Below are 13191 nucleotides of genomic sequence, written 5' to 3'. Positions count from 1 at the left end.
TTCTCTTTAACGACCTGGCCATTCACGCGGAAACATGCTCTCGCTTGCGCTTGTTGGGTTCGCCTGACTAGACTGCCCTCGTACTGGTCGTCAGGATAGCTTCTCAGTTTCTGTAATAGAGTGGCATCGCTTTCGAGCGTCGTCGAGTTGGGGACTCGCAGGCGACGAGAGCTCTGGCTCGTCTCGCACATTTCGATTCGCTCACAGGACTGCCAGCTGGGTCTACCGCTGCTGAACAAGGCTCGCAAGGCAATGGCTGCCGCCGCCCACCCTGCCCAGCCGTCTCAAGAGCTCTCCTTCGCCCCTCCACCTCAACGGCATGCGCAACCATCTCGCCACCCGGCCTCGTCCCAGGCGGAGCAGGAGACGGCGCAGGACGACTCGATGACGGACGACATGAAGATTGCCATCTCGGCGCTGGGCCTCATGCGCGAGGGATCGCTGGGAGCGGGACGGGCTCACGAGGCGGCCCCCGCAATGGACCACGACGGCGCGAGCACCTCGAGCGTGCCGTTCCCGTCTGTCGGACAACCGCCTGCGTCGTTGGACTTTCGCGCACCGTCGGGCCTGACCCGTGGAGACCCGTCGAGGTCGACTTCCATCGCGTCGACTGCATCTGCCTCCGAGGCTTGGACGGGCGCCGGGACGAGCGACACGGGCTACTCTTCGCCCGCGACGAGTGCGAGTATCTCGTGCGCAGTGACGGACGATGCAGAGATGAGCGAGAAAGGGCTTGGCGAGGCGGAACTCGATGCTGAGGGAGCGGGCGAGGAGGGAGTGAACGGGGCCGAGGATCCCAGGTTCATGGCGCGCGTGTCGCAATTGCCGATTGTCAGCGGTGGACTGGAATGGTACGAGCGGAGCAAGGCGAACTCGAGGGTCGTCAAGGTGCGCTCAAGCTCTTTCACGCTGTTCTTCCCTTCCTCCTTCTGACGGTTGCTTCTTTCCCGCGTATAGTATGGCGCCGGTCTCGTCGAGTCTTCCTTCTCAGCCGTCTCCCGCCCGATCGCCAACACCCATCTCGGCCGCGCGACCGACGAGTTTGCCTGCCGCCAACTCGACCGTATCGGTGCTCCCGGCGCTTCTCCCGGCCGCAAGTCTCCCGCTTCTCTCCACTCTCGCCAACTCCAATCCGAAACTTCGCCAGTGGAAGAAGATGGCCAGCCCGCATCGCAGCGGCCGAGGCTCGACCAGCGCACCAGTTCGAGCTCGACGGTCGCGGGAGGAGCGGGAGGCGGACAGGTTGCGACGGTGCCGGGAGGTCAGAGGTCGAGGTGGCAGACTGTTTTGCTCGAAGCGGGAGGTTTAGGTGCGGCGGTGAGCGAGGAGAGCCTGAAGAGCCTGAGGTACTGCTTGCAGTGGTTGTTGGTGCGTCCCGCTTCCGCGCATGTTCCACGACTGTCCCACCGATACTGATTCGTGTACGCCACGCAGTACGCAACGGCACACCTCGACCACCAGATCGGCATCCTGCGCGACTTTATTATCTCCCTCCGCTCTCACACCGGCGGCTCTTCCTCCCCTTCCTCGAACGCCCTTGTCGCCGCCTCCGCCTCCGCACATCTCTCGCAGATCAAGCACGACGTCGTCGAAACGATTCGCAAGGTCGTCGAAGTCGTCTCGAAGTACGCTGGCGCTGCGCTGCCCGAACAGGCGAAGCGCTACGTCAGGCAGAGTATTCTCGGTTTGCCCGTCAAATGGGCGAGTGCGATCGAGGGTGGAAGGAGGTTGAGGGAAGGCAGTGTGAGCGGAATGTCGGCTGCGGGAGAGAGCGACTTCGGCACGCCTCGGCCGGAGAGGATGCACGAGTCGTACTTCCCAGGCGCGGCGGGGCCGAGCAAGGGTCCTCCGGGCGGATTGAGCGAGCAGGTGCAGGGCGGTCAGGCGTCGGCGGACCTCAACCCGACGGCGGAAGCGGCGGACAGGATCTTGACCTTTGCGGTCGAGAGTCTCGACATGCTTCGCTCGGTGACGGGTATCTTTGGCGAGTCGGTCGAGCGTGCAGAAGCGTGTGTTCAGTCCTACTCTGCACTCTGCTCGACTATAATGGCTGACGGGTTCCCACTGCCGCAGCTGGATCGAGCGTCTCCGCGTTGTCGGCCTCGACCGTCAGCGTCAGCGTCAAACGGCAGCCGACGCACCCTCTTCCTTCTCTCCTCCCGCACCCTCACCCGCCCCTGCTCTTCCCGCGCCAGATTCGGTCGGCCACACTCCTCCCGCCTCTCACCCCGCGACGTTCGGTTCCGGCGCTTCTTCGCCTGTCGTCGCTGGTACGAAGCGTCGCCGCGCGACTGCTACGTCGACGATGGCGGCTGGTGCGGAAGTGGAGGGAGTGGCGGGGAGCAACGGCAGGGCGAGGACGACGGGCGTCGATGCGGGACAAGCAGCGGAAGAGGCGGAGCATTCGGGCGGGTCGCGGAGGAAGCGCGGTGCGTGGAGGGAGGGCGCGGAGAGCGGTGCATGAGTGACGAGGTGGCTGGAGTCGCTTGGTCGGTTGTTTGGCATCCTGTCACCCTCGCTGTGTCGTCTCTTCTCCCTTCGCTTGTTGATCCCGCTCCCGCATCGCTTCACTGCCTTCCCTCGCTTCTCTTCGTACGGTCGTTGTGCAATTCACCTGCAGTGCCATGTTGTCCACATCATCCGCGACTCTGGTCAACCAGATTTCGCTAGTCTCTCGTCCGTCTCGCGCGCCAAGCTGGAGGGAGAGCAGAAACCGTCTAGTTCCACAACACCTGCGCAACGCCGTGCGCTTTTAGGATGAGAAAAGGAAGTCTAGGGCTACAAGCCGAGGAAGGGGGATACAGTGAGCGATGGAGCGAGTCGAGGATGGGAAGAGCGGCCAGCGCATCGTCCTCCTCTTTTCGTCGACGGGAGAGAGAGTCATTTATGACCATCCCCACTTGATGCTGATGACACCGGTGTCGAGCGAAGCGACTGCGGAGACGAAGGGGAGTCAGAAGCGTCGCTCGAGGGAATAAAATGTTCGCAAGGGCCGGGAAGTCTCTGCAAAGGGCTGGGAGACTCACGCTGCTGGAAGAGGCCGGTGCTCATGTCAAGTCCGCCGAAACCACAGCCGGGACACTGCACAAACGGGCCAGAGAGTTAGCAAACCGAGAAAGGGACGAAACGACGTATGGGAATGCTCACCTCGTCCGCGACGAGCGCGCGAGCAGTCTTGCCGTTCGCAGTGTTGGTAATGGTGACGTGCTGACCGCAGTGAGCGCCGCCGGCGACCTGGGGCGAGTTGACGGCGACGATGAGGTCCGAGTCTTTGTGGTACTGGCCGCACGATCCCGGGTTTCCGTCCTGGGTGTACCAGGTGCCCCTTCCACTGAAGGAGGACACCTGAGCCAGGTTGTTGCCCGTGGCGGGAGGCGGCGACGACTTCTTGACGCACTTTGAGCCGGATTTCGAGTACCCGCTGTTGCACGACCAGCCGCACTTCTTGCTCGAGCAGGTGTGCTGCGAGTTGGCGGGGATGGATTGGCTCGAGCACTGGCTGACCTTGGAGCAGGTCTTGGCGCGCTTCTCGAGAGTGTTGAGTGCGGGTTCTGCGAGGAAGAACGGATGTCAGCCTCGAGGTTGAGAAGGTTCGGACGAGGTCGTGCGCACCAGACGTCTCGGCGGCGAGGGTGGCCGGCTCGACGGCAGTCTCGTCGACGACAGCGACCGGGGCGGCAACGACCAGCGTCGCGAGGGCGAGGAAGGAGGCGAGGAAGGAAGTGCGCATCTTCGGAAGCGGTGTCGGCGAAGGGAGTGAAGTAGGCGGCGTCGGAGGCTGAAAGAGCGACTAGTGCACGACACGAGACGAAGCTAAGCACGGTAGAGAAGGACAGGAAGAAGGAGAGAGACGAATCCCATCCGACCTGCCACCGCACCAAGTCCCCCCGGCCGTCTGCAGAAGAGGGTGCTTCGACGCTCGCCGGCGAAGGGCTTCGCGATTGGGGTTCTCTGCGTCGAATGCAGCATGGCGGGGAGAGCGGAACAATCGCCTGCGGGCACTTTGCCGCCTCGCGACGGGTTCGTCCCAATCTGTGATCGAGACCTTTGCGAGGTCGAATGCGGCAGGTCAAAAGTGCGGCCAGAGGCATGGCGGCGAGCTGCGAGCGCTTTTGAGGGTGCAGTGGTGCAGCTGAAAGCGGACGAACACTCTGAGCGAGGCGAGCGGTCGAGAGGCCGGGGAGCGGTCGAGGCGGAAGGGTGAAGGCGGCGAAGGGAGCGGCGAGCGTAGCTGACAGGCGCTCGTAAGGTCTTGTGCGTGGTTCTCCCGGGAGGACAACGTCGAAATAGGGTGTCCGCGGACGGAGCACAAGAGCTGCGAGGTCGTGAGGGCGAGCGAGTTGAGGATGAAGAATGGGAAGTGCCCTGAGGAGGTGGTCGTCGTCGACGACGCACTAAGCGGACGGGACGAACGCAATGCGATCAGAGCGACGTATGAAAGCACCCGCGAGTGTGCAGAACCCAGCGAAAGACGACAGAAGCGAGGACGAACGGACGAGGAGCGATGCAATGGAGGAGCGCGCCGCCCAAAGCGGGCGCGTCCAGGGCTGGCGACATCAGTACGTCTTGAGTACGTCGAACAGAGGAGCAGTGAATGAGAAGCCAACAAAAGCGAGAGGCTCAGCGCAAGACCAAGACAATACGGAAACAGCGCACATCCTCATCGTTACGAGCCAAGCCTCTCCTCTCTCCTCTCCCGCCGCGGACAACGCTCGCTCCCATCAACCAGCACCAGGTTGTCCAGCCGCAGGAGCGCGCAACATCCCCTCGGTACATCCCAGAAGCGAAGAGCACCGTTTCAGCCTCAATGCGGTTACTCCTTGGTCTCGCCCTCAGCCTGCAAATGCCAGACCACGATCGACGCACAGTCAGCGACGGGGAAGCGAGAGGAGAGCGTGTGAAGAGGGCGACGCACCTCGACAGCAACGATGGCAGCACGCTTCTCGGCAACACGCTCCGCACGGCGCTCACGGGCAGCCTTGTTCTTGACGCGGCGGGCCTCGGCCTGGTCGGCGAGAACCTTGGTGCGGTTCTGCTCGGCCTTGGCCTTGTGGATGTGGTCCATAAGAACGCGCTACAGGACGGGACGAGGTGAGCGAGGCGAGCGCTAGTGGAGCATGACGCGAGAACGCACCTTGTTCTGTTGACCCGAAGCAACACGCGCAATGCAGCAAACTCAGTCAGCACCATCCCGTCCGCTCATCAAACCCAGTCCAGCCGCAGACAGACCTTGAAGACGTTACCCTGCAGGTCGAACGAAGGTCAGCACCGCCCTCTCGCAACATCTCGGAACGGCGTGAAACGCACCTTGGCCTTGAGGTAGAGGTCGTGGTAACTGTGTATGAGCGAACGCGAGGCAAACAAAACGTCAGCGCTCGCCCCAGCCTGCACACGCCTGACCCCCCCTCCCGCAACCCTCCCATCCGCAACACCGCTTCGATACCTCGTCCTGACCCCGCGGTTCCCTCCTACACAACTCTCGCACCGTCCTGCACCCCTGCAACCCGCCCATGCCACCCCATCTTCCCCGAGAGCGAGTCGCGAGCGAATGGTGTCGAAAGCTCACAGCTGGCGATTGATCTTGCCGGCCTCGCGGTACTTGCGGAGGAGGCGGCGGAGGACGCGCTGGCGCCTCATCCACAGGACCTTGGTGGGCATGCGGGCCTCGGCGGTACCCTTGCGCTTACCCTCGCCGGTGTGGCGGCCCTTTGCCTTTGCGGCGGCGTGCTCGCGGGTGCGGGCGCGCGAGTGGACGACCTCGGGCTTGACGATGATGTAGCCGTCCTTCTTGAGGCGGCGGATGTTCTGCCTCGAGTTGGCGTTCGCGATCTCGCCGAGGTGGGCCGGGTCGAGGTAGATCTTGCGCTTGCCGACGCCAAAGACGGACGCGGCAAGGCGCTTCTGCGAGCGGAGGTTGGACATGGTGGCCTGTCGGGGCAGTCACACGGCGCACACAAGGGCGAGGGCGGGCGGTCGAGGTGTGGGAGCAGGGTTTGCGGGAGGCGCGAGGCGAGGTCGCAGCGGGCGCGGGCGAGGGCGGCGGGGGTGGTGTGCGGGTCCAACAGTCAGCTCTGTGCGCGTACGACACCACTGCAGCACTCGCAGGCGCACCTAGTCGAGGGGGCGAAGAGACGAGGAGCGAGAGCGACGAGCTTGCCTCTCGACCACCGCGAATGGCTCACTCGCCGCCGTCTGCGGGCTCAGGTGACTCGCTAGACTGCTCTACAGGGTCTCATTATCCGCTACGGCCAACCACCGCAGCCCGCCGTGCGGTCGTCGCGACGGACTCGACCCCTCGAGTCGACCACAGCGATGCTCCCCTCGACTCGACGCGGCGCAGGAGGACGGAGTGGCTGCGCGGAGATCAGCAGACCGTGTACGGGCGAGACTGGGCTGCCCGCTCGGTGCACACGCGACGGTGGAGCGCTCGAAGATGGGTCACTCTGCCTCTTCCCCTCCTCGATCTCTCCTTGCTTGCCCACCAGCGCACGAACTGCGACTGCCACTGCTTCACGGGCAGGCGCAAGGGGGGATGCTTGACTGCGCAAGGCCGCGATCTGCCACTGCAAGAGGCAGCCTCTCGCTTCTTCGAACGGCCGTTCCCGCTTCTCTCGTTCAGGCTACTTCTCCGGCGTATCCTGCAGCGCTTGAACTGTTCCATCATGTTACACACCGCTCAGCCTGCGCTCGTGCACGTCCTGGCGCACCAGCTCAAGCCATCTCCACAAGCTTGACGCCAGTCCTCCTCCTTCCGACGGCACATCCTGCTTCCCCACCTACTCTCGCTTGTCCAGCTCGCGGACAGCTCGACGCCCTCCAGCAAGGCCGACCGCCTTCGTTCTTCGTCCACACATCCAGCTAGCGTCCAACCCAGGAGGCCGACCTCTCTCCGTACCGGCTTTCGCCCAGCAAAAGCTCCATCACACTAGGCTTCTCCCCTCTCTTCGCTTGCATCGGTCACGAATCTCGCACAAGTCAGTCCTGGCGATTCTTTCGATTCGCAAGAACGGGGTTCGGAGGGAGGACAGCGTCAGGTCGAAAGCAGCGTGGGAGCGTGAGCGTGAGCGAGGCCAGGGGTCGAGGGCCTTGTCTCGACGGCGTCTCCGGCTTTACAAGTTCAGCGTGCGCTCTCCAGTCGGTCCGTCGTGAAGAGCAGCACGCTGTGCGCCGGCGACTTTGTTCTGCGAAGAGGGAAAGTCGAGACGGGGGCTTCTTGCGACAACAGGGGCTTCGGTTGGGCAAGGAGAAGGACGGCCTTGAACTGCGAGCGAGTGAATGCGTATGACAACACATGAGAGCAATAAGGCGGCCGAGGGTGCTGCTCGTCGCCACTCCAACGGCCGCCGCTCAGGTCTCCCAAGCATACAAGGCCCTCGTTCTTTTCGTGAGTGAGCGAGGGAGGGCGCGTCGACGGAAGATTTGAATCGTTGAGAGGCGAGCTCGTGGGATTCTCTCGCCCGCACGCGAGCGAGCAGCCAGCAGCGCAACCGACGAGGCGCGAGAGGGGACGACTTTGCAATCCGCGAGCGAGCTGGGACCTTCTCATCGTTTTCTCTCGCCTCGTCCTCACCTCGCAGCGACCGGGCGGGAGTGGTAGAGTTTGCTGGGCGTGAGTCTCGACATGCTGCGTCTGCGGGAGACCGTCGGGAGGACAAAGAGCGGTGGCAACACCCTCGAAACGACGAGGGAAAGGTCTCGACGGCTGCCGCGCCTCGAGGACCGGCTGGTGCCCCGGTCATTCTCCGCGTGTCGGTCCTTAATCGACGCTACCGTGCCAAACCCGTCGAAACCCTCGAAAGGCCGCCCGTTCGCAGAGGGAGCGCGGACAGGTGTCGCGGCGAAACGGGAAGGGCAAGGCCCGGCGTCGTTTCTGACAATGAGTGCGACAGTTCCTGAGCGGGTTGATCGCTGTCCGCAGTCTGGAGAAGGAGGCCCCCCTCCCCGGAAGCGAGAGCACCCTCCTTCGAAACCGGCGACCGCTCGAAAGAAGGGTGCTCACCCCGGCTTCCTCGCACGCTGGGCTGGGTACAAAGCCGCTCCTTGCTCCTCTCTCCTTCGTTCTCTCTCCTTCACTCCACTCCCGACCCAGTCCCAGGCTTCAGTCTCCCTCACACCGACCAACCCGACCTCAGTCCATCGTCGCCTCGACGCACCCACGGTCCCTTCCCTTCGCCAGACTCGACACCGTATTCAACACTCTACTTTCACGATGTACTCGCAACTCGCCGTCGCCGCGCTCGCCGCCATCGCCTCTGTGCAGGCCGCCCCCCTTCCCATCCTCGCGACCGTCGAGGCCGCCCTCTCGACGCCCAACACGACGCAGTACAACCAGACCGCCGTCTCGTACTTCATGAACGGCAACAACGGCGCCTGCGGATGGGCGAACCAGGACTCGGACAAGGTCGTTGGCCTCCCGAACGAGTTCTACCAGGACCTCTCGTCCGTCTCGCCGTACTGCGGCAAGTACATCGTCGTCACCGACCCGCGCGTCAACAAGACCGTCACTGCCCTCGTCGCCGACGCCTCGACCGGCAACAACACCCTCTCGCTCTCGCAGGGCACCTGGAACGCCCTCAACGGCACCGCGTCCGACCTCAGTGCGTTCCCGTCGTCGTTCTGCGTCTCCGCGCGGGTGCTAACGACGTTGCTTCCTCGTTCTGCAGAGACTGTCGACTGGCGCTTCGCCAACGAGACCGAGACGGCCGCCGCCAAGGCCGCACTCTCCTCGCCCGCCTCGTCGTGGTCTGCCCCCGCCCCTTCGTCGACCACCGCCGCCCAGCAGCAGCAGCAGAAGCAGCAGGAGCAGCCCACGTCGTCGTCGCAGAAGCAGCAGACCACCCAGCAGGCCTACAGTGCGTTGACGCGGTCGCTTTCTTTCGACCTTCCCAAGCTGACCCTTTTCGCTTCGCAGCCACTACCCAGGCTCCCTCCACCACCTCGTACGCGCCTAAGCCGACCACCACCACGACCGCCACCCAGCAGGCCCAGGCCACCCAGCAGAAGGCGTCGTACGACTCGTCGGCTTCGTCGGGTACCTACTCTGGCCAGGCGACCTACTTCTTCCGTGCGTGGACGTCTTCCCTCGCTTCTTGGGCTCGTTCTGACTGTTCTTTCGCTACAGAGAACGGCGTTGCCGGCGCTTGTGGATCCGTCCACAGCGACAGCGACTACATCATCGCCCTTGAGACCAGTATGTATGCTGGCGGCAGCCATTGCGGCCAGCAGGTCAAGATCACCAACACCGGCAACGGCAAAACGATCACTGCTACCGTCGCTGACGAGGTGAGCCTCCATTCCGTCGTTCGCGGCTCGCGCGAGACCGCTTCGAGGTGGACTTTCGCTGACTCCTCCTCTTCGTTCGCCCAGTGCCCTACTTGCTCTACCTCTCAATCCATCGACCTTAGCCAGGGTGCCTTTGACGCCCTCGGCTCGGAGTCGCAGGGAGTGCTTCCCGTGAACTGGAACTTCTCGGGCTGAACGTCTTCCTCCGCCTTCCCCGGCGCCCTGTATCGCTTCCTACCGCCTGTACGCTCTTTATCACGATCCTTTATACGCGCCTGGAGCGCGAAAAGAAGCCGTCAAGGCTCTTGTAGACTTTCTCGGGTAGATTTCCTCGTCGTTTCCGGGCAACTCGCAGACACTTGTTCGCATCGCACCTCTCGTCATGGCACCGTCTTCATGAACAGCGAGAATCGACGCAACGGTGAGAGTTGCGCGCTTGAAGCAGGCGGAGCCGGACATCCCTCCTTCTACCCATCCCGCTCTTTCCCCGCCGTCCTTCAGACTCTACCAACGTCCTCACTCGTCAAGCGACTACAAAGTGCAGGCGTACGGTCAACGACAACAGTCGGTCTGCGCGACGACAGGGTCAGCTCGCACGCTCGACTTTCATTGGTCTCGACTCCGCCATCTGCCGTCGACGAGACGAGCGGCGCAGGTGCGGGCCGCAACGTCTTCATGCGGTGAAGGGAAGCTGGCATTGTGGCATGAAGCTAGGCGGAAAGAGCATGCGAAGCGAGTAAAGGTCGACGGGGCGAGCGAACGAGCGAGAGCAAGCTGGATCGCTCACGATGCTGGCGAGGCTGAAGTGTCCGAGCCAGTAAGAGCGGAAAGCAGTCTGTCCACGTTGAAGGTGTTCGAGCGGAACGGAGGCGCTTAAGGGATGGAGGATGCGAACGACTTCGCCTTCGCAAGTCGGAGAACGGCGTTGGAGCGGACGTGCTGGACGCTGCGGGCAAGACCGCAGTCTAAGGCGCCGACATAGGTGAAGGGGATCGAGCGGGGAAGCCGTCGACGACCCAATGCGTCGAGCGGGAAAGCTTGTCTATGTCGCAACCTTGCCATCTTGTGAGCCGTTCAACCGAGTCCTCCAGTCGACGGTCCCGCCGCCGGACTTGACAGCGCTTGAAGGAGAAGCGGAGAGTTAAGATGGTCGTCGGGTGATCGCAGTGAAGATGAAAGCGGATCCAGGTTGTGGACGAGCGAGAGGGAGCCGGAACGAACGGCTTCGACGATGGTTGGCCAGCCATTGAGCGTCATGTGCGAGAGCATTGTGACGCTGTAGTGCCTGCCGTCGTTTACGCTCAAGTTGACGCCGCAAGCTTCGCCTCGTCGAGAAGGACAAGCCCTGTCAAAGACCTCCATGCTCTGCGTCCGCTCCAACTGACGCCGTCCTCCAGTGACAAAGAATCAGGCACTATAGCTGTGGTACAAGAGGGTCGAAAGAGGCCGATATAAGCGTTTGAGGCTCGAGGCGAGGCGTGCGAGGAGTAGGTCTGGCTGAGCAGCCAAGAAATGGCGGATAGAGCTCCCGCCCGCAATAAACAAGCAAGCGCTGGTGCAGCCTTCTTGAGGAGCGCCCGAGGGCGGAGCAATCGCCGCATCTCCCCTCCGAGCCTCATCCTCCAATCCTCCTCGTCAACAAGCTCGAGCCCGACATCACCTTCCCTCTCCAGCCCTTCCGCACCGCTGACAAGTACATGTAGAACAGCGCGAGATGTCCACATGTCGCAAGAAGGAGCCCGCGACGAGTCGATGCGGACCTTCGCAAGCCATGGGAGAGTAGGCGGGGGTCAGGGCGCAGAGCTGTGTCCCATCGTCGTCCGTCACTGCTCAACACACTTGAACGTCTTCGAGGCGTCGTCAAATCCGCAGATTGCAGCTGGCCTCGAACGGCCCCGACTGATTGCGCGGTTCTCGGGCACGGTCTCGAGAAGTTCGGTACTGGAGAACTGCCAGTAGGAGGTGCTGTGAGTTGGTGTAGCGTCCGCGAGGAAGAGGGAGGAGGTGCGTCGGTTAGAAAGGGAAGGTGGCGGCGACGAAGCGAGACAGAGTGAAGAGGGGGCGGAGGGAGGTCGTCGCAGCCAATGGGCGGCGAAGCCGCAACCTGGCATTTCGAAGAAGCGAGGTCAGTTGCGCATCCTGGTGAGGGGTGGGGTCGCTGACGCACCTCCTTGTCGCAGGCGTCTTCGAGAAAGCTCCTTCTCACGTCGACCCGAATCCTCCGCTTTCCGCCGCAATACTCCTCGCTCTACTCGCATAGACCACCACGCCTGCAGTCTTCTCCACCACCTTAGATCCCTCGATGACGCCGCTCAGCATACTTCTCACAGCCCGAACTTTGAGATGCGCGGTCGATGTTTGAGAGGCCGAGAACTGCGGTGAGGACTGGAAGAGCGAGGGGGACCAAGGCGTCGTGACTTCTGCCTGGTCAAGAGCGTGCGAGGAGAGGAGCGAGACGAGGGTGAAGCTTGACGGTCGAGAGGGACATAGGCGACGATGCGACATGACTCCTGCCCGTTCAGCCGCGCAGGTAGTTGAGCGCACGCACGTCATGCGTGCGTATGCTTCCCCAAATACGATTCCTGTTGATCGGATGCGGGCGAGAAGGGTGAGCTAGAAGAGGTGGTCGAGGAGGAGAGGTGCGAGTCTGCAGTGCGGTCAATCATGTGAGGGTCAGCTCGCGTTAGAATGCGGATACGGACTCGACGTACTCGGCAAATCAAGTCTCGCTCGCCCAGCAAGCCCTCCACGACCAGACGTAGCCCGTAAAGCACACGCAGGCGATTTCCTCCGCCCCTCCTGCCGCCGCCTGTGTCTCGAGTCGGAGCAGGGATGCTCTGTGGTGGTCAAAGAGTCAGATTCGACCGTCAGGCGAGCCCACGAAGGGGGAGCGCACCAGGTTGACACCACCATCCTCAGCGAGACGAGGACGGCGTCTGGTGAGTTGGCGGTTTGCGCGCTTGCCTGCAATCGTTCCGCCCGTCGTGTAGAAGACGCTGTTGCGCTGGCTGTTCGTCCATAGCTTGTGTGAGCCTTGTAGTCGATGGTCGAGGAGGCTGTGCAAAGTGGACGAGTTCGTCCCATGCCTCCACTTCGACTCTGTCACCGCTCCCACTCACTGCTGGATCGCAAACTTGCTCGTGGACCCTGCTAGACTCTGCGCAACCTGGGCGAGACACCCTTCCGGCCCCGCCCGCTCTCTCACCGCCTTCGCTCGCCGATACCCTTCTCGCGACTCGACGAACCGTCAACTCGCGACGACGGCCTCGCGACGGGGATTGGAGGAGCTCAAGCGGGCGACCAGTACGAGGGATTGCTTCGTGGGAGTATCGCGCGCCTTCCGCTGCGTGTGTGTGTCGCGAGACCAGGAGCTATCGCAGGCCGGATTGCGGTGTGAGGCTTGCTTTGCGCGTCAGTTGCGGCACAAGCGCTTGCACGCCGTCGCTACAAGATTCTGGGCATGCTACCTCGCTACCCGGACGCACTGCAGCCCATGAAGGGAGGAGCAGCGGCTCAAAGCTGCTTCTGCGAATCTTGACGGCTGGCTCACGACCTCACTACACCTTCTTCCGGCTTGGGCTTCGCACTGAACTGCTCCATTGGCTCATGCTGCTCACACGGCCTGTCCCTTCCGACCAAACTGCGAGGCGGAGGGAGAAAGAGCGAGCGAGAGTTGCGGCGGTGGGCGCGCGACTTTGCGTCTCTCAGCAAAGGTAGAGATGTCGCTCTTGAACCTGAATCCTGACGGCGAGCTGTGCAAGTTGCAGGACGGGCGAGAAAAACGCATGCCGTTCTATTTACGGCGATTCGATCCGCCTTTCAACTGGCCCAAGTTCGTCCAGCGAGTCGCGACAGCCTCCCCTCGAGCAGATCCGCCTGCCTCCTCGTCCTGTGAAGTGAGCGGTGTTC

General features: G+C 62.8%; 4 protein-coding genes across 4 annotated transcripts; 2 read left to right on the top strand and 2 right to left on the bottom strand.

The window, feature by feature from the left end:
- Positions 1 to 252: 252 nt before the first annotated feature.
- Positions 253 to 2464, top strand: RHTO_04818 (clock controlled protein; the record flags this gene model as incomplete). Its single annotated transcript, XM_016418482.1, has 4 exons — positions 253 to 888; positions 958 to 1368; positions 1435 to 2009; positions 2074 to 2464. 4 exons carry the CDS (start codon positions 253 to 255, stop codon positions 2462 to 2464), a joined length of 2013 nt encoding a protein of 670 aa, XP_016275758.1.
- A 420-nt stretch (positions 2465 to 2884) lies between these two features.
- On the bottom strand, positions 2885 to 3730 carry RHTO_04817 (expansin family protein; the record flags this gene model as incomplete). Its single annotated transcript, XM_016418481.1, has 4 exons — positions 2885 to 2934; positions 3027 to 3081; positions 3148 to 3551; positions 3613 to 3730. The coding sequence occupies 4 exons, from the start codon at positions 3728 to 3730 to the stop codon at positions 2885 to 2887; spliced, it is 627 nt and encodes a 208-aa protein (XP_016275757.1).
- A 1083-nt stretch (positions 3731 to 4813) lies between these two features.
- Positions 4814 to 5922, bottom strand: RHTO_04816 (60S ribosomal protein l19; the record flags this gene model as incomplete). Its single annotated transcript, XM_016418480.1, has 4 exons — positions 4814 to 4837; positions 4916 to 5074; positions 5308 to 5335; positions 5567 to 5922. 4 exons carry the CDS (start codon positions 5920 to 5922, stop codon positions 4814 to 4816), a joined length of 567 nt encoding a protein of 188 aa, XP_016275756.1.
- Positions 5923 to 8209: 2287 nt separating this feature from the next.
- RHTO_04815 (expansin family protein) lies at positions 8210 to 9477 on the top strand (the record flags this gene model as incomplete). Its single annotated transcript, XM_016418479.1, has 5 exons — positions 8210 to 8597; positions 8664 to 8852; positions 8912 to 9064; positions 9122 to 9282; positions 9367 to 9477. The coding sequence occupies 5 exons, from the start codon at positions 8210 to 8212 to the stop codon at positions 9475 to 9477; spliced, it is 1002 nt and encodes a 333-aa protein (XP_016275755.1).
- Between the last annotated feature and the right edge of the window lie 3714 nt (positions 9478 to 13191).

The sequence above is a fragment of the Rhodotorula toruloides genome (assembly GCF_000320785.1).
Source record: "Rhodotorula toruloides NP11 unplaced genomic scaffold Scaffold3, whole genome shotgun sequence".
Lineage (NCBI taxonomy): Eukaryota > Fungi > Basidiomycota > Microbotryomycetes > Sporidiobolales > Sporidiobolaceae > Rhodotorula > Rhodotorula toruloides.
This window is presented reverse-complemented; position numbering and strand designations above follow the sequence as displayed.